Source organism: Zosterops lateralis (genome assembly GCF_965231275.1).
Source record: "Zosterops lateralis genome assembly, chromosome: 11".
Taxonomy (NCBI): domain Eukaryota; kingdom Metazoa; phylum Chordata; class Aves; order Passeriformes; family Zosteropidae; genus Zosterops; species Zosterops lateralis.
The window spans coordinates 520,556-546,292 of NC_139771.1; the positions used below are offsets into that span (position 1 = coordinate 520,556).

At 39.7% G+C, this 25,737-nt stretch overlaps 1 protein-coding gene and 1 long non-coding RNA gene across 6 annotated transcripts in view; one reads left to right on the forward strand and one right to left on the reverse strand.

Annotated features, from left to right (window-relative positions):
- The window catches only part of LOC310913950, a 293,389-nt gene that overhangs the window by 178,636 nt on the left and 89,016 nt on the right, over positions 1-25,737 (reverse strand). The gene's annotated exons all lie outside the window — the stretch shown is intronic.
- The window catches only part of ERC2 (ELKS/RAB6-interacting/CAST family member 2), a 438,499-nt gene that overhangs the window by 115,345 nt on the left and 297,417 nt on the right, over positions 1-25,737 (forward strand). For all 5 annotated transcript variants that reach the window (XR_014590924.1, XR_014590925.1, XR_014590926.1 and 2 more), the window contains exon 7: positions 24,320-24,487. Coding sequence is in view for 1 of the 5 variants with exons in the window: in XM_083869813.1 (XP_083725939.1) it covers positions 24,320-24,487 (168 nt within the window). In the remaining 4 variants the exon portion in view is untranslated. The remainder of the gene's footprint in view (positions 1-24,319; positions 24,488-25,737) is intronic.

A 25,737-nucleotide genomic window follows, 5' to 3' on the forward strand; every position in this document is an offset into this window, starting at 1 on the left:
CACTGATCTTTTACATGTTTTGGAACTCTAAAGCACAACATAGTGCACAGTTGTTAATGGACTGTCTGTTACACTGAATTGCAAATAGAACATGTATTTTTGAGTCATGGTTCCACATTTTTATCTGTCTTTGAATACCTATGGCTAAAGTTCTCTGCTTTATGTCAGAAGCAATAAGGTTCCTGAGATGAGAATATATAGGAATAAAAGATAGAAATCTTAATTCTTCTCAATACCTAGTCAGGTCCACGTTAGTTGAGTTACAATAAAGTAATCTTTTCTTTTAATATTAATTTAATTTTTTAGTCAACAGTAAATTTCATTTCACTTTTTCAGCCAAAAGAATTCCATTTTCTTCATTAATAGGCACAGGTAATTACTAAGATATTTCATTGTGGAGGTGTTTAGTCTTACTGCATATGTGATGTATTGAAAAATTGATTTCCTCTTAGAAAATAATTGTTTTTGTTTTAGGCCAGCTTTATCTTTCCTTGACTCAGGTGCTGGTTGATGCTTGAATAGAAGCATTGGTTTGGTTCCTTGTTTATTTTGAAATGTTGCCAGAAGTTGGGGGGAAGGGGAGGAGGGGAAGAGAAGTTGCCTTTATTTTATCCCATTTTAAGATTTTATGCGTGATTTCATAACATTGTGGTAAATATGATAGTACATATTTAATACAGCTTGTAGGTTTATGTTTGAAACAGACTGGAAACAATTGACAGTACTTTTCTTAAGCATAACCAAAAACATAATGAAGTTTATTCTGCCAAGTGTCAGGCCACAAATAAAGACAGGCACATGTGTGGCCAACCTGCCCTCCGTTTCTAGAGAAGTGCCATTGGACCAAATAAACTCATTTTAAATCAGGCAGGAAATCTTTGCCAGACTTGGCCTAGACTTGTGTGTGTTTGTGACTCATGGTTCTGCCCAGCCCTGCAGCTGAATTGGCTTCTGAGCCAAATTCAAGTCCAGTCCACCTCTCTATACTGAGGTGGCCTGTTACCTTTTTGTCTTCCAGGGTGAGTCTGTGTTCCAGCAGTCTGGCAACAGGCTCCACTCTTTGTGTCATCTTCTGCCATAAATTTTGAAGCATGCTGTCTCATACCTAGTGAGAGAATAAGCTTAAATGATGTATGTTTTTCCTGGACAAAGAATGCTTTCAGGAATTGTTTAAAATAGAGGAAAATATTTTGTTACTATGCATTTTTATAAATGATCAATTTTGTATAATCAAAATCAGCTTTTGTACTTTTCTAATTATGAAGCTAAATGAAAACGAATGACATGGGGATGGGAGTAGGCACAAGTGTCTGGGAGGAATAGGGAAGACTCTCTTTGAGAATCAGGTTTAGGATTAAGAAAGACAAAGCCCATCTGGACTTGAATATAACAAGACCTAGAAAGTATAACAAGAAAGGTTTCTACAGATACAGCAATAGCAGAAGACTAAGGAAAATATGGGGTCAGTGATAAATGGAAGGGGTGATCTGATCCTAAAGGAGATGGAGACAGTCCAGGTACTGAATGCCTTGTTCACCTTGATCATTACTGGAAAGACCAATCTTCAGCGGTCCCAGCTCTTTGAAACCACCACAGAATCCAGTGCCAGGTAAACTTATCTTTGATGGAGGAGGATCTGTTCGGTGGATATTTAAAGAAAGCAGACACATACAACTCCCTTGGCTGTACTGGAATGCATCTGCAAGGGCTGATGGTATTGTGTCAGTTTCCCTTGGAAAGTGATGAGAATGGGGAGAGGTTTCTGAGAACTGGGAGAAAAGTTCTGTCTCACAAAAGGCAAGAAGAAGGATCCAAGAAACTTACACTGATTACATTGATCCCTGGAAAGGTCATAATAACGAAGGAATAATCCTGGAAGCTATTTCCAGATATATGAAAGACAAGAAGGTGATTTGTAGTAGCAAGCATGGATTTATGAATTTCTGGATAAATTCTCCCCAAGAAAAGCTGTATTTTTGATGGGTTGCTGATAGTTTGATTTGAAATCTGTTTCCCTGTGTATGTTTGTTGGATAATTCTTCAGCACTTTTTGTTATAGTATTTATCTTTTGCAGTTACTGGCATGCTCTCTTTTTCAATAATTGGTTTTGTACTGGTTTTAATGGTTTTTAGGCAAGTAGAAGTCTTGAGAGATCATTGTTCAACTTCATTGTGTAAAGTATGGTAAAAGCTCAAGTATGCAATAAATTCTCACCACTTACTTATGAACAAAATTACAGGATAGCTGGAATTCTAGGACCTTCTAACACTCTCTTCTGTGTGCATTGTGCTCATGGGCAAACCCTCAGGGAGGATTGGGCTGTGGGTGCTTCACTGGGTGGTGACAGGCCTAGTTAGAGGCTGTCTAGCCTAAGCTTCTGATCTAAGTAGGTTTTAGTTATTGCAGGTTGCTCAGGACAGCATCCAGCCAAGTTTTGGATACCGCAGGGATGGATTTTTCATAACCTATTTAGACCCCTTTTTCAGTAGTTGACCAAGCTTGTGGTAAAAAACCCCAACCAAACAAAAAACATGTTTTCCCTATGTCAAGGTGGAATTTCCATGTTGCACTTGTCTTATCCCTGCCTAGTGTTCCCTTGAGAAAAATCTGGTCCTGCCTCCTCATGCCCTTCCACTCAGTAACAGTTGAAGACAGCACTGAGACTGTGGCTGTTTTGTCAGGGTGCACAGACCTGGTGCTCAGCCTCTGCAGGTGCATTCTGTGTGTCAGTTCCCGACCATCCACGTGGGACCTTCAGTTGGACTCATATTGTCTAAGCTGAGCTCTGAGTATGTTCCGGAGACTGGCTCCACATCATCAAGGCATGTGCTGCCTGTTCCAGTGAGCTGGCTTTGTTTCTTGTTGGCTTGGCTGTTGTGAAGAATTTTGTGTTCTGATGCATAACCAAAAGAAGCATTTCTAGACCATGAATTTGGAGTGGCAATGTGTTATTAATTCCAATAGTGACTATTAGTCATACATAAGTCAAAAAGTATTATCCACTTACTATTCTAAGATAAACGGTTCAATGAAAAGCTTATCTTAATATTTGACATGGTATTTAACAGTTCAGTGAATTAAAAAACTCCAACATAGTAGTCTGTCTGTAAAGAAGAGGACCTTTCCTATCCAGTGAAAATCCTTGTGACAACTATAGGACAAATATGATTGGGAAATCATCATATTTTTCTCCACAAAGATAGATGTAGTTTTTATGATTTGAAGATTTTATATTTTTCAAGCCCTGTCTTGGTCAGTTGCAGGATTACTGGTAGATGGATTTTCTTGATGTTGTATTTTCCTTGTTTGCTTCTGTTGGAACAGTAAGCAAATGGTTTTGATGAGCAGCTTCTCAAAAAGAACATGCAGAGACACTGTGGCAGCAGTTCATGTCAATTTGATATCATCTGCTGTCACCTGGTTTCACCTCTTCATGGAGGAGAAAGAGATCCAGGGCAGGGTGATGTGATTGTCTGCTTCCATCTCCAGTTACTGCACTGAACCCCATAATCGTCTCAAAGGGAATAGGAATAAGGACATGGCATGCCTTGATGTTCAGGGCCTCTCTTTATTTATTTCATTATTTTTGAGCTGGCTGGAAAGTGTCTGCAGTCACGTGCACGTGGAGGTTGGCCAAATGGGTGAGAATCAAACACAATTTCAGATTTGTAACATTGGATTTTGCCCATCTAGGAAAGAGTTCTTGCATGGTTGTTCTAGTTTCATAGGTGTAAAATGGTAGTGGCAATAATGCAAAATTCAAAAATATAAACTACCATCATTTAAAATGTCAAATGCAGCAGCTGAAAGAGAACTCAGGATGGCAGCTGTAATGTGCCATATTGATAAATCAGAAAAACAAATTCAAAACATGTGATCTCAATAATGTAATCCAGATTATGTATTAGAGGGTAACAATTGTGCATTTTCAGTGCTAAAAGTTTACTATGACTTTTGACCCAGTGCCTTTGATGTTCACTAAAGGTACAGTGTTGCTGTAGTGGGATGAGTCATATTTGTGCTCAAGTGGTATTAACAATATGTTTCTATTCAAGTGAAACATAGAAGTTTGATTTGTAGTGTAAAACTAAAAATATTTTTATTCCATCAGAATTATGTTTTCTTTTCTTTGTTGCATAAGATACAGAGGGGACTTAAAGGTATGGAAATTTTAATGTGGCGGAGGTACTTGCTGTGGTAAAGTCTTAGAGTGAGTGTGAGAGCATTTTTACACAAGTGATGAGAACCTCCTGGACATGATTGACTTAAATTAGCTTGATTGGTTTTTATCAATTGCAGCTGCACAATTTTGCATAAAAATGCGAAACATCCAAAAATCATTTGCCTTGCAGTGTAGTAGAAATATGGTTTCAGTTAGTCTTTAAGATGTTTCAAATGTTTATTCTACACAGATTCTCTGAGAATGGATCCAGAACATATCCAGTTACAGAGAATTAGTAAAGATATTGTAAACGTTGAGAAAATTAATTAAGGAAAACATGCTGCTTTATGAATTGCGTATTTAGGATTTTGATTTTTTTTTTCCTTTAACTGTGTTAGTAAGTTAAACAGTTCAAAGGTATTTGTTGTAGTGTCATAATCAAGCACCTGCCATTAAAAGCTAAAAGAGAAAGACTGGAACTTTTGTGTGACTGTTCACTTGTTGTGAACAGTTGTCTGACATGCTCTCTCAACCAGTGTCATGCTTGAGAGAAATGCTGAATAAATTTCTTTCTAAATAAGACAAGAAAGTTTTAGACCAGTGTTGAGGGTTTCAGCCTGGTGTTGAAAACTTGACCAGGGAAAGGCTGCTGTTGTTATTTAAAGGCTGTGTTCTGTACACTGAGTTTTGATATATGATGTACATTTTCCTTTTTGTAGAACTGTACTTGCAAACTCATGATCCTGCCTTTGTTTTGAAGTTCCCTCAATTTCCATAAGATAATGATTTTTATAGCATGTGACCTTAAGGCTAATTAAGTACATCTTTGTATTCCTTGGATGCTTAATGTTGCCTAACTCACTGGAAAAATATGAATATATAAAACTTGCATAATTTACTATTATTAATTGTAACCAGCAGTTGTGCTGAAAATGAGCCCTTATTCATACATGAAATAATAGATTATGTTTAAGAGTGAGATTACCTGAAATTAATCTTTCGCACACTTTTAAATGTTTTTGAAACAGGACGCCTGTTAAGATGAAAGCATTTTATTATTCCTAGATTCATTTAGTCTCACATGTTCCTGAGGTAATGATGCCAATTTAGATCTTTAGACAGGTACTTGGAATTAAGGTGTAGAAAATGGAAAACTATGCAATTAAGAACATAATTACTGGTATAATTTCAGTAGCTGAAGAAATTAAGTATTTATGCATATGTGTATATAAAATTTATAAATTTGTACATATATGTAAAGAAATCACAAGAAGGTGTGGCGACTGTTTTATTTTATCCCTGTGCTATCAGTTTCATACTTGCTTGACAATCAAAATCCCTTCTATATATATAATTCACTAAATAATTTTGCTGTGGTCTCTTAGGTCTTGCAGTCTAGTACAGAGATGAATGAGAGTAGGAGTTTATATTTCTTCTTGCATAAATAATACAAAGGTTTAGAATGCTTCAGTTACAGAAGCACTTAATTGAATCTGCACATGTTTACAGACAGCCTGGTGAGGTATTACTGAGGGTATAATATATGCAGGAAGAACAAAGGCTAATTTTGCTGTCCTGAATTTAATTTTCAGGGATGATAGGCATAAACTCCCTGTTTTTTATAGAGATAGAAATCAAAGAGGCTAATACACCTATGTATTCAAAGATGTGCTTTTGTAATGCAATGTGAAGGTAGATGTTAATGTAATACATTCATTAATTTTTCCACAGTTGCTGTTATTTGCCAGCTACCTGCTCTTCACTTCTTAGAAAACATCCTTACTGAAGGGGTACTTAGAAACTACATTCTTTAGGGCAGCTTGGCAGCTGCAGGAAGAAGTATTAGGACTTCTGTCACATATCTTTTATAATTTACTGGTTTGAAAGTTGAAGGTTTTCTGGGGGTTGGTTTTGATTTTGTTTTTTTTGCTTTGCTTCCACTTGAGAGATGGTACTGTGATACTCTTATATGTTGATGTTATATTGATAAATATAATTAACTTTGCATAGTGCAGTACAGGATCCTATGTAGTTAATCTGTGCTAAACTTTACATTAAGATTCCTTTTGTGTGCTTGCATTGTCCTGTTTCTTGAAATGTGTCTTTCTTTTCTCAATTTTTTGAGGAGATTGAAAAAAGGACCAGAGTTTTACCCATGTGCAGAATTATTCATGTCTGGGAAAAAGATTACTTTCAGAATGCTTTCTTGGAAAAGAAAAACAGATGAGGAATAGTACTTTATTTATTTACTTTTAGAATTTTCTTAAAGGGCAGATTTATAAGGCTCCATGTTAACGTCAGCTGTCAGAGATTGGGGAATGCATTTTCATATTTAGGTTTCATTGCTATGGCTACTAAATCTGATTTCATGTAGCCTCTCCTTCTGTGTTAAACTATTTACACCCTGATTTTTTAGCAGTAATACTTGTTTATACATGAATATGCATATACATGTGCTATTTATATATAGACTAAATAGTACTATTTATTATTTATTCTAATAGTACTATAATAGTACTATTCCATGTACTATTTATATATAAACTAAGTAGGATAAACTCAAAATAGGATATAGGATATACTATATACACAAAAAAAGAATGTTAAGAATGATTAAATAGTATTTTTTTAAATGAATTTTTTCTTCCATATTTTCTATTGCATGTTAGGAAAATAATTTCCAGTATTGTTTGTACTTTTATACTTATGGATAACTTGTTGAAAGGGTTGAAATACTAGAAGATTCAATCCTAGAAGTATTTCAAAGGCACACTTTCAAGTCCAGAGACTTTCAACAGAAGTCTTTTGAACATGATTCAATAATCAATTGAAAAAGCAGGAATTCTGGTGATATTTTTGGAACAAAATCCAAAGTTTGTAACTTCATTGGTAACATAGGATTTGGAATTGAATTTTACCACTCCCATTCCCAGACAGGATAGCAATCTTGAATAAATAGTAGAAATCCATTTATGTCTAAAGTAAATACATATCTCATTCTAATTATTCCCCTTTGGATTTGGTATAAAAGATTATTTCTCTGGTGTAGAAGAAAACCTTTTCCGTTTTAGAGAACCACTGTACTTCCATTTTGGTTATGAATTTGGCTAAATTAGGCTAAAGCAGTATCTTTTTTTGATAAGACTGCTAGTCTTTAAACAAAAAATATACATAATGTCTAATTTAGCTGAATCTTAGGAGGGCTTTCCATGCTGTACCATATTCAGGTGTTTAAAGTAGGACCTGCTTCAGTTCAAGAGTGGTAGCAGTGGTGAAATACTGGCTAACAGGAGCAGTGGAGATAGCAGGAAGAGGAGAGACCAGGATGGGGAAAAGTATTGGTGAAACATTTCAAGACCTGGTACTTCAATGAGATTTATTTCATATCCTTAATGCTCAGCTTGCCAGAATTTGGAAGCATACACCTGGAGACACTGAGATTGGAGTCACTGGTGATGATCCTGAATTCTGAAGTGAGAAAAATGGATGAGATGGGGTAGTATAAAATGCAGGATTATGTCTTTTGGGACAAAAACCTAGAACTTCATAGTGTAAAGGTTTAGGTAAAGGTAATAATAGTGTGTTAGTCACCAATACAATGTGGCTCTAGAAAATCTGATATTAGAATGTATCAGGAGAGAGATTTCTGTTACAGAATATTTTTATGTACTCTCTGAGATCTTGTCTGAAATGTACTCATCCAGGTTCAAGAAAGATGAATTCCCGATAGATAGCAGAGATGAAGGGGAAGGTTCAGGGGATGATCAGGAAAATAAATTAACCTTCTTGTGATGCTAAAAAGACTCAAATCTGTCATTGCACTGTGGTTTCATTTGCAGGAATCATTGCAGCCAATTCATTTTGCTTATCACTGTTGTGAACTGGTGACATTCTTCTTGCTTTCAGCTATGATATATTGGCTAAGGAATAGAAATTTCCAGTTCAGTGATGAACAAGTTTTTAAACATCTTTGATTGTTTACATGAGGTAGTCTGACTGGACTCTAAAGTACTTAAAAAAAATAAATCTTGTTTTTACCAAGGTAGTATTGTCAGTCTGTACTCAGCATCTTGTAGCTTAAATGTTATTTGACAATTTAGTATTATTTAAATGTCATACTCTGGTGTTTCAACAACTTGAATTTGTTTAGTGCACAAAAATACGTAGAGGTTTCTTTCTCCTATTCCCTTAATAAATGGAATCTATTTGTCTTTACATGAGAATTTTGGTCATGCTTTTCTCACATTTGCTTTTTTGAGGAAACAAAGGAAAGGTTTCATTCTGAAAGAAATTACTTGAAATGTCTTTTTTCTTTTTTTTTTTTTTTTTCTTCCCCTCAGCTGAACTTTTGCTTCAAGCTTTCAAATATTGGAAACTTTTCACAGGCTACCTGAGTAGGAGAACACTGCACTTTCTAGGGGCATTGATGAGATTTTTTGCATAATCTTGATAATAATGCTAGCAGAAGTTGGTCTGGATAGTATCTGCTCTGTAGATGCTGCACATCATATTGCAGGTTTCCTTCCAACCTACTGTTATAAATTATAATATCAATTCTTTATTGTTTATCAGAAAACTCGAAAATACTTCACAAATTTTGGTGGGACAACTATCATTATGGGACAATGGATATTTCCTTGGGAATTTTTGGAAGAGATCTTACTCCTAAAGTTCTTTCCAGAAATAGCTTAAGTTTCCTACTGTCCTGATTCTACACTCCATTAAACTATTTACTTTTTTGTGCCTTTGTGGCATGGTGCTTCTCTGACTTCTTGTGTTAAAACACTTTTCAAATTTTTAACAAAATGTTATTTTCATGTAGCTAGTTACCTCACTTCCCCACTGATTGTTTCTGTTTCTTATGGTATATAATAATATTTTTATTTCTCTAGCATATTTTTCCTTTTAGTAGATAGTATGTTGAATCAAATATGTATAAAAAAAGCCTCTGTAGAACTTATATTGTCTTTTGCCCAACCTGGAAATGAAACTTGAGTTAATTTTAGTAAGGAGGTAATATAAAAGGGGATCTTTGTTTGAAGGCCTTCAGGAGCAGTTATGGAAAACTGCCACAAAAACCTATCCCATCAGGGGAGAGTACATTTTTATAGGTTTTAGGCAATTAGCATAGCTGGTAAAAAGCACCAATTAGGAGGACAGATGGTGATGCGATTCCTCCCCATCATGGACACATGCTTTGTCCATGGGAATGTATCTCCAAGAGTTTTTCTTGGCCTTGGTGCCCAGGAAGAACCAAGACAGCACTGGGGCCTTGTACCCTCTGGGGCTTGGGGCTCTGGAATTTATTTTGTCTTCCTGTTTAGGGAAAGGCCATGGAAAACTAGCTACTAATACAACAGATGACAGAGTTACAAATATATGTATGAAGAATACAGAGAACATATAAAAGAAGGCAAAACCCACATGACATCACTTAGAGGGTCTTGGAAATTAGTTAAGAGATCTGTGAGTTCAAGACTTTCTTGTGAAGAGCCAGAGTTGGTCTGTGTTTAGCTCAGTTGAGGACACTTTATTCATTTAGTCCCCATGTCTTGGCTGTCACTCTTGGTTCTTGGAGGTTCCATGGCTCTTTCTCTGAAACTAGTTTTTGAGAGTTATTTCTCTGCTGATTCTTTTCCTGAAAGCATCCCTTACATATTTGACAGTGTAAGACTATTTCTGCGATAGGGATTGTTTTCATATCTGACTTTACATGGCTTGTTTAGTATCAAGACTGTGAGAGAAAGCAGCACTTATCAGTATTGCTTTATCTTGCTCATGCGGATGCTGTTCTGTCCTGAGGAACTTTGTCCCAGATGGAATATAATTGTGGTAAACTAGTCAACCTATAGCTTCCAGATGAATAAAAAACAAATGTAAGATCAGATCTTGACATGTCTCTGACTTGCTGCTAGATGATCTGGCAGACTGGATTCAGTAAAAATATTTGGCAAGGTAATGTCTGTTAGAAAGTTAGGCAGCCTGCAACTGAAACTTGTCTGATTTCATTCCTGCATAACTTTTAATTTACCATTTAATGTCTATTAATATCACTGTATTTATGAAAAGAATGAAATTGTATCTTTATTTCCTTAGTTCCAATCTCATACATAGTTTTGCAGTATTGTTTGGGTCTCATTACTCACCTTAAACTTTTCAAACACTTAAAATATGAGGTGAAGGTCTATCATTCCTGTGATTATTAAAGTTCTTCAGAGTAAAATGCCTTCTCCAGTTCTACCTAAAATACATAAAAAATGTTACTGCAAAGGTGACATAAGTAAGGAATTACCAGTTTGGAATTTGAAACAGTCCTTTTAGTATTTTGACAGGAGCCTCTCATGATCTAAGTAGCCTTTCCTTGTCTGGAATTCTTATCACAAACCAGCACAATCTCTGGAAACTGGTTTGGAATTCTGTTTCCAGCATAAAGAAGGAAATATTTTTTCATTGTCTAAGATAGCCAGAACAGTTGCACTTTTGTTTCAGTAGGAGCACAGTCTGCTTTTTGGTTGAGGTGCTTCATATTAAAAAAATATAAAGCCTTGACATTTTAATAAATAAATTAATATATGTGATACAGTATTTCATAGAGCAATTTCTTAAAGGGCTCATGAAGATCATCTTGTTCATATCATCATATGTGTCTTAGTTTGAAAAGACAGGAGTCTGTAAAGGAAGGCAAAAGCCTCCTGTGAAGTGGGAAAGGTAAACCCCCTCCCTCCCTCTGAATTACTACAATTTCAAAATAAAAAAACAGCTCTCAGGCAAAGGTATGGGAATGGGAATAATAGTTATTTACTAGAAAAAACTAAAATAGAAAAAAAAAAGAACAACAAATGTAATTAGTACAAACGAAACTACTGATACAGTCAGAAAACCTGACACCCTGAGGAGTCAGGGTGTTGGTAAAAGTCCAGTTGGATGATGGCTGTGCCTCCTGCAGTGGCAGATGAAATGCTGCTGAAGCAGAGATCCTGTAGAAGGGTATAGTTCTCTGTGAAGGTCTGGTGATAGAGTAGATGGGCCTGGTCCTCCTCTGGGAATCCAGCAGGGAAGAAGCTGCTTCTCTGGGAATCCAGCGAAGATGGCTGCTCCTCTGGGAATCCAGTGAAGAAAACTGCCCGATGGCTTAGACCAAGCTTATTTTATGCAGGTAGGAATGCTTGGTTCCTCTTTCTGGGTGGAGCATCTCACAATGGGATGATGTACCTTATCAGTCATGCAGTGAGTCACTTAATGGCCCATTAGCAGGAGACATCTCCCCGGAGGGAGACATTGTTCTTGGAAGAGATAAGATAACTGCCCCCCACCTCCAACAGATGGCAAATAGAATACATTCTTATCTCACAAATCCAGGACATTATCCACCCCTTATTCTATTTCCATCTGCATCACAATGAAATCTTACACCTATTTCTCACTTAAGACTAGGTTTCCTTGTGGTACACAACGGGTTTCTCCATCTTTCTGCATTACCCACCAAGTATAACCAGGTCCTTGAGCAAAAACAATCCCACGGATGGGTTTGTCTTTGCCTGAGGTGGGATTAATCCAAACAGTTTTTCCTAAAATACCTTTCATATGTACCACAGGGACTTTATCTCCATCTACTGTGTGCACGGGTTCAGACTGGGCAGGACCAGCTCGATTGATGGACCCTCGGGTGTTGACCATCCAGGTTGCTTTTGCCAGGTTCATTTCCCAGTTTCTAAAAGTTCCACCACCAAGTGCCTTCAGGGTGGTCTTAAGGAGTCCGTTGCACCGTTCAACTTTGCCGGCAGCTGGAGCATGATAGGGAATATGATATATCCATTCGATACCATGTTCTCTGGCCCAGGTGTTGATAAGGCCGTTCTTGAAATGGGTTCCGTTGTCCGACTCTATTCTCTCAGGGGTGCCATGTCTCCACAGGACTTGCTTTTCCAGGCCTAAGATGGTGTTCCGGGCGGTGGCATGAGGCACAGGGTAGGTCTCCAGCCATCCAGTGGTGGCTTCCACCATGGTCAGCACGTAGCGCTTGCCTTGGCGTGTCTGGGGCAGTGTGATGTAGTCTATCTGCCAGGCCTCCCCATACTTGTACTTGGACCACCGTCCACCATACCATAGGGGCTTCACCCGCTTGGCCTGTTTGATGGCAGCACACGTCTCACAGTCATGGATAACCTGAGAAATGCTGTCCATGGTTAGGTCCACCCCTCGGTCTCGTGCCCACTTGTAGGTGGCATCTCTGCCCTGATGACCTGACGCATCATGGGCCCATTGAGCCAGGAACAACTCCCCCTTATGGTGCCAATCTAGGTCTATCTTTGACACCTCTATTCTTGCTGCCTGATCTACTTGCTCGTTGTTTCGGTGCTCCTCATCAGCCCGACTTTTGGGGACATGGGCATCTACATGACGGACTTTCACTGTTAGTTTCTCTACCTGAGAGGCAATGTCTTTCCATATATCAGCAGCCCAGATGGGTTTTCCTCTGCGCTGCCAGTTGGCCTTTCTCCACCTTCCCAGCCACCCCCACAGAGCATTGGCTACCATCCACGAATCGGTGTAAAGGTAGAGCCTTGGCCACTTCTCCCTTTCAGCAATGTCCAGGGCCAGCTGAACAGCCTTGAGCTCAGCGAGTTGGCTCGATCCACCTTCTCCTTCGGTAGCCTGTGCAACCTGTCGTATGGGGCTCCATACGGCTGCTTTCCACTTTCGGTTTATCCCTACGATGCGACAAGAACCGTCAGTGAAAAGAGCGTAGCATGTTTCCTCTGCTGGTAGTTGGTTATATGGTGGCGCTTCTTCAGCCCTTGTCACTTGTTCCTGTTCCTCATCATCAGTGAGACCGAAGTTTTCACCTTCCGGCCAGTTCGTAATTATCTCCAAAATCCCAGGGCGATTCGGATTTCCAATACGGGCACGCTGGGTGATAAGGGCAATCCATTTGCTCCATGTAGCATCAGTGGCATGGTGGGTAGTGGGAACCTTTCCTTTGAACATCCAGCCCAGCACCGGGAGTCGGGGTGCCAGGAGGAGTTGTGCTTCCGTGCCAATCACCTCCGAGGCGGCTTGAACTCCTTCATAGGCAGCCAAGATTTCTTTCTCTGTTGGGGTGTAGTTGGCTTCGGATCCTCTGTAACCTCGGCTCCAGAATCCCAAGGGTCGGCCTCGAGTCTCACCAGGCACCTTCTGCCAAAGGCTCCAGGACAAGCCATTGTTCCCGGCTGCAGAGTAGAGCACGTTCTTCACCTCTGGTCCCGTCCTGACTGGGCCAAGGGCTACCGCATGAGCAATCTCCTGCTTGATCTGGGTGAAGGCTTGCTGCTGTTCAGGGCCCCAGTGGAAATCGTTCTTCTTGCGGGTAACCAGGTAGAGAGGGCTCACAATCTGGCTATACTCGGGAATGTGCATTCTCCAAAATCCTATGGCACCCAGGAAAGCTTGTGTTTCCTTTTTGCTGGTCGGTGGAGACATCGCCGTGATCTTGTTGATGACCTCAGTGGGAATCTGGCGGCGTCCATCTTGCCATTTCACTCCAAGGAACTGGATCTCTCGGGCAGGTCCTTTGACTTTGCTCTTCTTAATGGCGAAACCGGCTTTCAGGAGAATCTGGATGATTTTTTCTCCTTTCTCAAACACCTCTGCCACTGTGCTCCCCCACACAATGATGTCATCGATGTATTGCAGGTGTTCTGGAGCCTCACCCTTTTCCAGTGCAGTCTGGATCAGTCCATGGCAGATGGTGGGGCTGTGTTTCCACCCCTGGGGCAGTCGGTTCCAGGTGTACTGCACACCTCTCCACGTGAAAGCAAACTGAGGCCTGCATTCTGCTGCCAGAGGAATGGAGAAAAACGCGTTAGCAATGTCAATAGTGGCATACCACTTTGCTGCTTTGGACTCCAGCTCGTACTGGAGTTCCAGCATGTCCGGCACGGCAGCGCTCAGCGGTGGAGTCACTTCATTCAAGCCACGGTAGTCCACAGTCAATCTCCATTCTCTGTCGGATTTGCGCACAGGCCAGATGGGGCTGTTGAAGGGTGAGTGAGTTTTGCTGACCACCCCTTGGCTCTCCAGCTCACGAATCATCCGGTGGATGGGGATCACAGCATCTCGATCTGTCCGATATTGCCGGCGGTGCACTGTCGAGGTCGCAATTGGCACACGTTGCTCTTCCACCCTCAGGAGTCCTACTGCAGACGGGTTCTCTGATAATCCAGGCAAGGTGTTCAACTGCTTAATGTTCTCTGCCTCTACAGCAGCTATTCCAAAAGCCCACCTGAGTCCCTTTGGGTCTTTGTAATAGCCGTTCCGGAGAAAGTCTATGCCTAGAATACATGGAGCGTCTGGGCCGGTCACAATAGAATGTTTCTTCCACTCCTTCCCGGTCAGGCTCACCTCGGCCTCCACCAGGGTCAGTTGCTGAGATCCCCCTGTCACACCAGCAATGGAAACAGCCTCTGCCCCCACCTGTCCCGATGGTATTAAAGTACACTGCGCACCAGTATCAACTAAAGCATCATATTTTTGTGGCTCTGATGTGCCAGGCCATCGGATCCACACTGTCCAGAAGATCCGGTTTTCCCGTGCCTCTCCCTGGCTAGAGACAGGGCACCTCTAACACTGGTTATTATTCCCTTCCTGGGCATACATACTAGAGGTTCCTTCAAGGGGATCTGACACATCATACCCGGCAGCTCGGTCATGGGAGGTCGAGGCTACCTTCACCTTGGTGGAAGTTCCTCGGTTAGAGTTTCCCTCTTTGAGCTGACGCACCCGTGCTGCCAGGACAGAAGTGGGTTTCCCATCCCACCTACCCATGTCTTCCCCATGGTCACGCAGGAAGAACCACAAATTGGCCCTTGGGGTGTACCCTCTGTCTCTAGCTGGGGAATGTTGGGCACTGAATTTGGGGCCTGTAACTCGCACAGGGGCTGCATTAACTTTCTTCATCTCCTCCCTCATCTCCCTCATCTCCTCTTTGAACTCCTTAATCACAGCTGAGATATGAGCCTGCATTGGGCCATTGATCATGCTCTCATAATTCCTCAGCTTGTTGGCAACAGAACCCACGGTCTCTCGGTTAGTATCTGCATCAATTGTTGCAATAAAAGTGGTGTATTGAGATGGCCCAAGGTTTGCTAGGCTCCACAGCATTTGCCCTGTGCACCTGACTTTGTCGGGGTCATTGTCATGCTGTCCATCCCTCCCGAAGAGTACCTCCAATATTGCTACTTCCCTCAGCTGTTGGATCCCTTCCTCAAGGGTCTTCCAGCGCATCCTATGGTGGTGCTCCTGCATTCTTTCCCTGTGGACAAACCTCTCTCTGACACTCATTAAAAGCCGCTCCCAGAGAGAAAGAGACCCTGGCTCCCTTACAAAAATCTGATTCATACCTGAGTCCTGGGTCAAGGGTCCCAAGTTCCTTGCCTCACCACCATCCAGCTGCACGCCTGTACCCATAAGATCCCAGACCCGGAGTAACCAGGTAGTATAAGCCTCACGTCCCCGTCGCACAATGTCTTTGTGCAGGTTACGGAGACTTTCGTACCTCAGGGACTCGGTGATGATTGCAACCTCTGGCTCCCCTGTGGGTTGTGAGGTTCCTCCATTCCTATCCTTATCTGGGTGCTCAGCTTTCATCTTAGACCTCCTTGTTTCTACCGGGGCAACTGCTGCTGGCTGTGACTGCCTTTGTGGTTCGGCTGGACCCTGGACAGTTGTAACACCTGTGGGTTCCACTGCTGTACTATTTGGCTGTCCCTCTTGAAGGCAAAGTGAGAGTTTCTCAATAGCTGGGGAAATGCACTCCTTCAGCATCTGACTCATCTCACGTATCTCCTTAACCAGAACCCCCACCCAATCTGGGTGGTTCATTTCTGAGACAGACTGTGGGGCAGGGTCAGGCTCTGGAACAGCAGCATCTCTAGTCTCTGGGGCAGGTGTCAGGGTAGTTCTCCATGTTAACCTTCCCTTATCTCTGAGTGCTAAATATAACAGGCATATCAACAACACCACCCATTGTATGACATCATTAGCATTCAGAGTGGATCTTAACCCTTCAAAAACTGGTGGAGCAGACCCAAAAAGATGGTTAAAAGGTTGGGAGAAAATCTCCCCTGGTGTCATTTCTTCACAATAGGTACCATTATTAAGGTAACCCCAAAAACACACAGTTAGTGTATGATAGCTCTGAATCCATGTACCTGCCTTCCAGAGGAAGTTAAAGATCCATGAATTCCTCACCTTATTAACCCATAAGCCAAACTGGATAACAGCCACAGTAGCCTTAGTTATAGGACCCATATCTAGATAAGGGCCTGCAAATGGGAGAAATACAGCCACGATCACGTGCCACCCAAACCAAGGTAAGCTAGACCACATGGTGACACTCAAAGATGTTTCTATATCAGTACACACAATTAGATTACTTAAGAACTATTATTCCCTTTTTCCTTTCAATGCCCTCGAGCCCCACGTTGGGCGCCAAGATCTGTCTTAGTTTGAAAAGACAGGAGTCTGTAAAGGAAGGCAAAAGCCTCCTGTGAAGTGGGAAAGGTAAACCCCCTCCCTCCCTCTGAATTACTACAATTTCAAAATAAAAAAAACAGCTCTCAGGCAAAGGTATGGGAATGGGAATAATAGTTATTTACTAGAAAAAACTAAAATAGAAAAAAAAAGAACAACAAATGTAATTAGTACAAACGAAACTACTGATACAGTCAGAAAACCTGACACCCTGAGGAGTCAGGGTGTTGGTAAAAGTCCAGTTGGATGATGGCTGTGCCTCCTGCAGTGGCAGATGAAATGCTGCTGAAGCAGAGATCCTGTAGAAGGGTATAGTTCTCTGTGAAGGTCTGGTGATAGAGTAGATGGGCCTGGTCCTCCTCTGGGAATCCAGCAGGGAAGAAGCTGCTTCTCTGGGAATCCAGCGAAGATGGCTGCTCCTCTGGGAATCCAGTGAAGAAAACTGCCCGATGGCTTAGACCAAGCTTATTTTATGCAGGTAGGAATGCTTGGTTCCTCTTTCTGGGTGGAGCATCTCACAATGGGATGATGTACCTTATCAGTCATGCAGTGAGTCACTTAATGGCCCATTAGCAGGAGACATCTCCCCGGAGGGAGACATTGTTCTTGGAAGAGATAAGATAACTGCCCCCCACCTCCAACAGATGGCAAATAGAATACATTCTTATCTCACAAATCCAGGACAATATGCAGGGGAAATAAGCAAGTGGATTGCCTTGCCTTTCATGGCTCAAAAGCCAGAGCCAGTGGGCAAGCTCTGAGTTCTAGAAGGGGCCAGAGGACAGAAGGTTTGGCTTGAGGACGTGTCATGGAGTGAAGTAGACCTGTAACTCTTCCTGGTACTCAAGGTCCTTATCACACCAGCTGATATTTCCTGTTGTCTAGGAGATTGTAGAGCCTGGCCCTTGAGTGAGAGAGAGAGGACTTCACTCTCAGCTTTTTTTTTTTTTTGGGAAGTGTTAGGAGGCAAATTTTTAATTTGAGGGATTACAAATATTTGGGGAGCTTATTCACGCATGAAAAATGCAGCAGTCTTTAGACAAAAGTCTGTAACCTGGTTTCTGGAATAATGTGGGCAGGAGAGATACAAGAATCAAAATGTCATATTTCATGGAGAAAATGCTGTGTTGTATTTAAAATAAGCAATATATGTTTAGTGTATTATTTTAACCTTTTCTGTTTGCCATATTGTTATGAATAAATGAAAAATAATGTCCAAGCTGGTTTATGTCAGTCTGTCTGTGAGCTGGCCATAGATTCTGGAAGATGAGTTTGTAGTTGAGCTGATTCCAGCTGTACCTCCTGCTGTAGGAATGTCTGATAATCAAGTAGGCGACACAACCAGGTGCTCTAGTTTCAGAACAGGTTGAATCACGAGATTCTTCTGTGAGATGTGTCTCACACAAAAGATGTGAAATTGATAGAGAGGTCAAGATACAGCTCATCCCTACAAGCCATAACACAGGCTCTCTAGCTCAGCTGGAGAGAGGTTTTACTGACAGGCACCTCCTTTATTCTGAGTAGGCTACAAACATGAATGTGCTTTTTGAAAATCACACATTCCTTGCTGTGTCAACTATTTTTAATTACTGAATCCTACTAGTAAAAAAAGTGAAACAGAAAAACAGTTCATGTAAAAGTTCTTTTTTTACCATATATAAAATTAATGGATGTTTACTGATGATTCTTTCATGGAATTCTACACGATTTTTTTCATGAAGCAGTTAAACACATTGGCTTGACTTTAAAAAAGAACACTATGGCTTTCTGATTAGCTTTCTATGAATCCATTACAGTACAATAAAATCTGAATGGTATCGAAGATAGAAATTTCAAAAGTTAAAAGCTTCCAAGATTCATGGTTTTGTAAATTGGTTTTTAAGTATTTTGAATTCATAACTACCATTATGTTGCTAAATAACATTGACTCTGGAATGACTGACTTCCTTTTGCATAATTCAAAAGTATTATGATAGCTATACTTTTATAGTGAGCATGAAAATCGGTGAGGTAAATTCCATGAGGTTAGTGTTGGAAGTTTTATTAACAAAAACTATGAGTATTAGCACTTGAGTTACAGTTCCCATGTGTTTTCCAAAATTTGCTGGAACTAAACAATATTAAATTCTGAACTTTGGACTAGTGGCTTTGAACCACTTAATTTTAGTAGTAAGAATAGGCAAAGATATAAATTAGAATAAACCAGCTGGTAGGAACTTGTCTGCCTTGATAAGGTACAGTGATCAGAATTCTTTGTGGCATATGATGTTCCACAAGGACAAGCTTCCTACTGCCTGAGAGAACCATTAATATCTTGTTTACAATCTCTGGTTCAGCTGAAACCTTTTCTGGTGTAGTTCGAGCCGTCAGTTTACCAATTTTCTCTTTTAAAGAGCAGCATAATCTGGACTGAATATAAGAAAAACAAAGATGGATGAGTAGAGCAGCCAAAGTTGTTGGGGTGGAGGCTGGAGGCTGAGAAGTTTATGAAAATTGTAGGTGTCATCTTCAAGGACTGAGTGGAGTAAGGGATATTGAGGTGTTACCACACTGGTGCTTCTCCTGCCCTTGTGCTGAAGGACTGAAAACTCGTGTTGGGGAAATGCAGGAGCTTGTTCTCCTGATGGGAGCATCCAACACTGGCCTGTGTTTGCAAAACATCTCCTGTTGTTCACTCTTTCCCTGGACTACGAAGTACTCATCTGCTTTAAACGCCTCCCTTTGTGTCGGTTCTTAAATGCTGAAATCGCGGAAATAGAACATTAAAATATATTATGATTTAAAGACTATAAATAAAGCCTGTAAAGTATCATCTGAATTGAAATGTGAGCCAGAGCAACCATGATACTTAGAGCAGTAGAGGGGTGAGAATATTGTTTGAGATAATGTCTGAAAGGGTAATTTTCCTCTGTGATGTAAAAGCTAGGTCACTAGAGTTTCAATTTGGAACAGAGTGCAAAGGATATTAACTGTGCAAAATTCAGTTGTCTGCAGCTTCAAAATGTTCTAAATTTTACATGCGTCAGTTGTTTTTGATGGAAATGAATGTGTGCCTTGGCAGGTACTGCTATTGCTTTGAAAAAGATAATCTTTATCACATCAAACTAAAAGATGAGGGAAAAATATGATGAGGAGATAGTTTTCATTATATATTCTAATTTTAGAATAGGGGGGCTTTTTTTTTTTTTTTTTTTTTTTTTTTTTTTTTTTTTTTAGTGGCTCTGGAGAGTACAGCTGGGACACATGATCACCTTTCTATACTTGTAGTTCAGTTCTCATATTTGCAAAAGGAGCCATGTGAGAATATGCTGTCTGTAATAATTCAGCACTTCTGCATGGAAAACTGGAGTGACAGCTCTTTTATTCTAGATTTAAATTGGTTTTCATAGTAGCAGCTTAGAATTTCCCCAGATATATGTGGATGCATAAACACAGGCACTAAGATATTTAATAGAAATTTGGGAGTTTTTATTAACTGAAGTTTTTCCTCAAAAGATGGCTGCATAATGGCCCAGAAAATGTCCACAGGCCTATGGAGCACGTAGTGGTCATGAGGAAGGGAGAGAATGATGGTACAGAAGGAGAGGAGCTGGACTCTTGGGCACAGTGGTGAATATTGGCTGCAGTGTGTGCTGGAACAGGAGTGCCTCAGGAGGAGGATTAACAGTGGGTTACAGTTTTTTCTCATTACCCCAGCTGTGGTACTACAGAACACTTAGGACTTCAGTAGGACCTTCAGGTTTAGTTTAAAAAAAGTACAGTCAAACATTTGCTTTAAATGTATCTATTTATGATGGTAAAGTAAATAATTGTTAACAATGAAACACAGTAGTGCTGCTTCATGTTTTACTTCCCCATGGAGCTTCTTAGCACTTAACCACTTTCATAAATGATATATGTAATATGGCATCTAAATTAAACAATTAACAGTAAGGAGCTTCAAGGAATAGACATCACTACGGAAGCTGGTCATGAGTGGCAAGTGCGGACATGAAGATTAATAAAGTTTGACTTCAAATTTGGCAATTTTTGCCAGTTACATCAACTCTTTTTTTTCAAAAGTATAATGCAATTCTAAAGTTTTTACAGTGTGTTGTATATTTCCAGTGCAAGTGACAGAGTTTATTGTATTAAATAGTAGAAATAAGTAGCTGCTGAGGAAAAAGAAGTTAGACAAAATTAAAAAGCAATTTACTTGGAGAGAGGTCTTTGAAATATTTTATGTTAGCTGGTTTTGCTTTATTTTTCTTGAAAATTATGGTGTTCTTCAGACTGCCAAGTTTTACTAGTAGATATACTGCCAGAGCTTGGAAAAATAAGTGAAGGACTTAAAATTAGATAGTGTTGAGTGAAAAGCTAAAGAGAGGAGTTTTGTGTATGAGAAGTCCTTATCCTTTCAAATATATATATATATATATATATCTGTTGCTATAAAATGACCCGAATTTAATTTCCTTTCAAATCATATTTAAAATGCCTTAGATGGAAAAGAAGTAGTAACAAAATGGCAGAGGTTCTTCATAGTGTGCTGGCATGCTTCATCTAGAATACTTCATTGTTGTCTTACTTTTGAGAGATGTGATTTCACAGTGCCATCATCAGGGAGGAGATGATTTCTTATTTTGGCAAATTTGCCCTGGCCAGAAATGAAGTAGTATATTTTGCTTCTGGTCATCCACAAGATGAGGAACTGATTTAACAGCACTTTGGTTTTCTACCATCTGGAGGTTCTTATTTGACTTATGCAATGATGCTTAGGGCTGAGCAGATAGTGAAAGGTCACCTGCAGTTCAGGCTGAGGTAGTTTTGTTTCCTATTATGAGAAATGTAAAAGTCTTGGGTCATGATTACTAGAGGCAGAAAGACGACTTTGCAGAAGGAGAAAATGACTGACATAACTGATGTTCTCCTAAGCCTCCATGTTGCATTTCTGTGAACAAAAAATCAGTCTGCATGCCCAAGACCACACACAGTATGAGTTGTCTGTTCCCTCTTCCAGGCTGGCTCTGGCTCAGGGTTCTGCCTCCACTTTCAGAATGCCTCCTTGCTGTGAATGTTAGTTTGGGGATGACATACTTATTCCATTGAAATACTTCATTGTGTAGGTGGATTTTTGTATTAAAGTGCTCTGCTGTATCATTCTCAAGAGGAGGAGGTGTAAGAAACTAGATGTGTATTTAGCAGATTTTTTTCTGCCACCTAAGGCTCTGGTGGACATGCTGTGCTCTTTCCTTCCCAACTCTTGCACTGTCCTTTTGTGAAATGGGGTTGATGGGGTTGAGATTCTTTGACTGTTTCTCAGTGCAATTGAAGCTGCACTTTGGTTACCCTTTAAAGACTTTATTTGAAGCTAAAGCAGGATTTGAATCTGAGAAGCTGGAGTGGACAGGAGCTCTGCTCCTGTTTCCAACACAGGTTGTCCCTCTGGGCATTTAGAGCCATTTGCTTTCTTCACCTTCCTTGTGCTCCCAAGTTTTATTCCCTAAAATGCCCCCCATTCCCAAGTTGAATCTAGGGAGCCATGTTGACAGAATTTGTGGGAAGAAATTTGTGAAGAAGAAAGATTTGTCTGCTCAACCCTTAGGGCGGGGACTGGATGGGCAGAGAAGAAAGTATTGACTCAGACACTGCCGGGTTCAGCCAAGCAGGACAGAACTGCATCAGACCTGTGGAAGCAGCTGTGTTATCCCAGCTACGGGGGAATGGTGTCAGTGCTTTGTTTATCTGGGGATATCATCACCTCCAGCTTCCTGCATTACTTGAAGCTTTAAGCGTCTGCCTCGTGGCAGTTGGAAAATGAGCCTGGCAGTGCCTGACAGGGAGAGCTGCCTTTAGAGAGCCTCCTCCAAGGTCCTGACAAGCTCCTCAGCTGCAGCTGAAAGGCCCAACAGAGATTTCTGTCATTTGATTTCAAGGATTGCTTTCAGACATGAAGCAAATGAGTGATTAAGTATAAAGAAGATGTGGTAATGAGATTCAGATGAGGTCTTTTATGTTCATTAAAGAGATCTGAAAGCTTGTTGCTACTATTATTTGTTGTTTTCTAATTAAAAAAATAATCTTTGAATCCCTTATTGCATGCTGCTTACAAACTGAGAGATCCTATTACTGTAATATTGTAAAAAAAAAAGTCTTAAAAGTAAAATAAATCCAGAGGAATATAAATCTTTTTTTCCAGTGTATAGAAAGGCAATGAGCCATTTTAAAAGCAGGAAGAACATGCATTTTGAGATCCAATAGATCATGTAAATTTGTCCCAAACCAAGTTTTAAAGTGGCATTGAAAATACTTTTGCTTTGAATAAATTTAGTGTTACAGAGCTCAGAATATACATGAATATAAATTTACTGATTGTTTTGCACTTCCATAGCAATCCAATTAACTAGGGAACAAATTGCTTAAAGAGAAGACCCTTTCTGACTGTTCCATCTGCAGAACTTAAAAATTCTAAGCCTCTGTTTATGCCGTTTCAGTTTCTTCCATCTAGCTTTTTATTATGAATTAACCTTATGCATGTCTAGGAAATACAAACTTTAAACTCTTGTTCTTTATTTTCTAAAATTCGTATGTTTGACATTTGGATTAGTGAATATAATACTTCACACTTGCCTGACTGCCTGCAGTTCTCTTGCAGATGGAATATTATTCTAAATTGCCACATCATACATTTTGAATCCAAACCTTGACTTTTCAGTTGTGAACCTTGCAGCCAAGGGAAGCCTTTGAGTCCACTTAATGTGAACATCTCATGGTTCAGAGGTGCAGAAAAAACCTCTTTTCAAGGAAACTTATCTCTTAAAAATAAATGATTGCACTCCATCTTAGTTCTCTACCTTCCATGGTGTTTATTAGAACTGACTGAATTTTGTGGGTATATTTTCTTTTATTATTTTATTTACAAATAAACTTTCAATAATATGAAGGTAATAGTAGAAAAAAAAAATCTTGGTTTTCAAAAGCTTCATATATGATGAACTCTGTTCTTTACCCCCAAGTATTCCCCACCCCCCAGTATTATATGCTGAGACTTGCTCAGCAATTCATTTGTAGCTGCTTTTCTGAACCAGAGCATGTAAACATTGGAAGTGTTCCTGAAGGCACCAATATATATCAGGTGTGATTCTTGTAGTACTGATGGTTAAAGACAAACATATTCTTTTTCTTTAATGATTTGAGATCTCTGCTATTTTAATACTGTTTGAACTGCATTAAGAGAATAACAGATTTGCATACTTGAACATTTACACAGCAAGAAATAAGAAAATCAAGGGTGCTTGCACATTCTCTAGCATGTTGGAATTTTTTTTTTTTTTTTTTTTCTTTTTAGTATTATTTAAAAAAAACCCCAGTTATATATGCAGAGCACTTTTCTTAGGAAAAAAATCCTTGAATATCCCTTATTTTGTTTGATGGGGAGTTGTGCTTATTACAGAGAATTAGTGAGACCCATTTGGTAAGAGACTTGTGAAATAAACACAACTGGAGAAAAGTGTAACAAGTAAAACAATTTCTTAGAGTTCAGTTTGGAAAATTGCATAGGAGAGAACTAAAATGTTTCTTAAGTGTGAATAAAGGAGTATTAGAAAAAAATATGCTAATCGATCTATACTGAACCCTAAATATGTTTGATTTACTTGCTGTAGGTTGATGCCTTGCGGTTACGATTGGAAGAAAAGGAAACCTTTCTGAATAAAAAAACAAAACAACTTCAAGACCTCACAGAAGAGAAAGGAACCCTCGCTGGAGAAATTCGAGATATGAAAGACATGTTGGAAGTAAAAGAAAGAAAAATTAATGTCCTTCAGAAAAAGGTAAGATCACTGATGAAAGGATATGCTGTTCAGCTTTCGAGGCACATTTAAAAGCAATACTTCTGTTTCCAAAACTGTATTGCTTTTAATATATTAAAGAAGATGCAGAAAGTCTGTAATAGTAAAATTCTCTAAAATAAAATGTCTTACTGTTATCTGGGTATTTTTATAGTATCATACCATATAAATCATATCAGAAAAATATTAGATGAGCAGTTGTCATGAAATTATTGGAGATAAGGAAAGTACTAAAAATTCTGATAAAACTTTTTATCCTTCAACATAAGGGATTCCAGTATCCTTATGAACACTGATTACTACTCTTTCCAAATAATGTAAATAAAATGTGTGGACCTGCTAAAGGATTGGGATACTGTGTTTTTGGCCTGAAGGACTTTCTTTTCTGGAGGAAGAGGATGGGGAGTGGAGAAGGAGCCTAAATTGAATCAGTTTTCTGCTTTGCCTGTGGTATAATGACATTAAGAAGGAAGGCTCCCTTTTAATTTTCCACAAATTTAACTAACTGCATTTACTCTCTTTGGAAGTTGGATTCAATCATTAGTTTCCACCTGGGGGAGTGGGGAGGGGGTTTCCTGTAGAGGCAGCTCTGCAAGGGTTCTGCATACAATACTAGAGTGTTCATTTCCATACCCTTTTTCTCACACTCACAAAAATATTTATGCTACCAGGCATATACTGTTTGTGTCCTGTGTGTCACTGTTTACCATACAGAGATGCACTTGTGAGCCTACAGAGAAATGGAGGCAAAGTTCCTGGCATCACCTATATTTTCCTGTTCTCCCCTCCTTTTACAGCCACTCAAAGAATGTCTACTCTTCCTTACTCTATTATTATGTAGGTAGTTCATGTTACTGTGGTTTTCCTCCAGGATTCATACAGGGTTCACATGGTTTAGTTGTGCTTCTGTCTGCAATTGCTTAAGCACTGAATTTAAAAAGCCAAGTTCTTATTTTCTAGAAACTGAGAGGGGTGCTTTTTCAGGCCTGGGAAATAAAGCCTATCAAAGCTGGAATATAAGTACTCATCCACTTTAATCCAATTTCTGAATATTTGCCTTGTTGGCAATGCTGATCATGTAAAAGAAAGCAAACTTCAAGGCTTTTATCCTGAATGCAAACTAGTTTTGGATATTTCTTGAGCATTCTGAAGAACAGAATGCATCTTTTCTTATTGTTTGCATTCTAAAAAAACCACCCAAACCCTGAGCAAACCAAGAAGTCACAATTTCT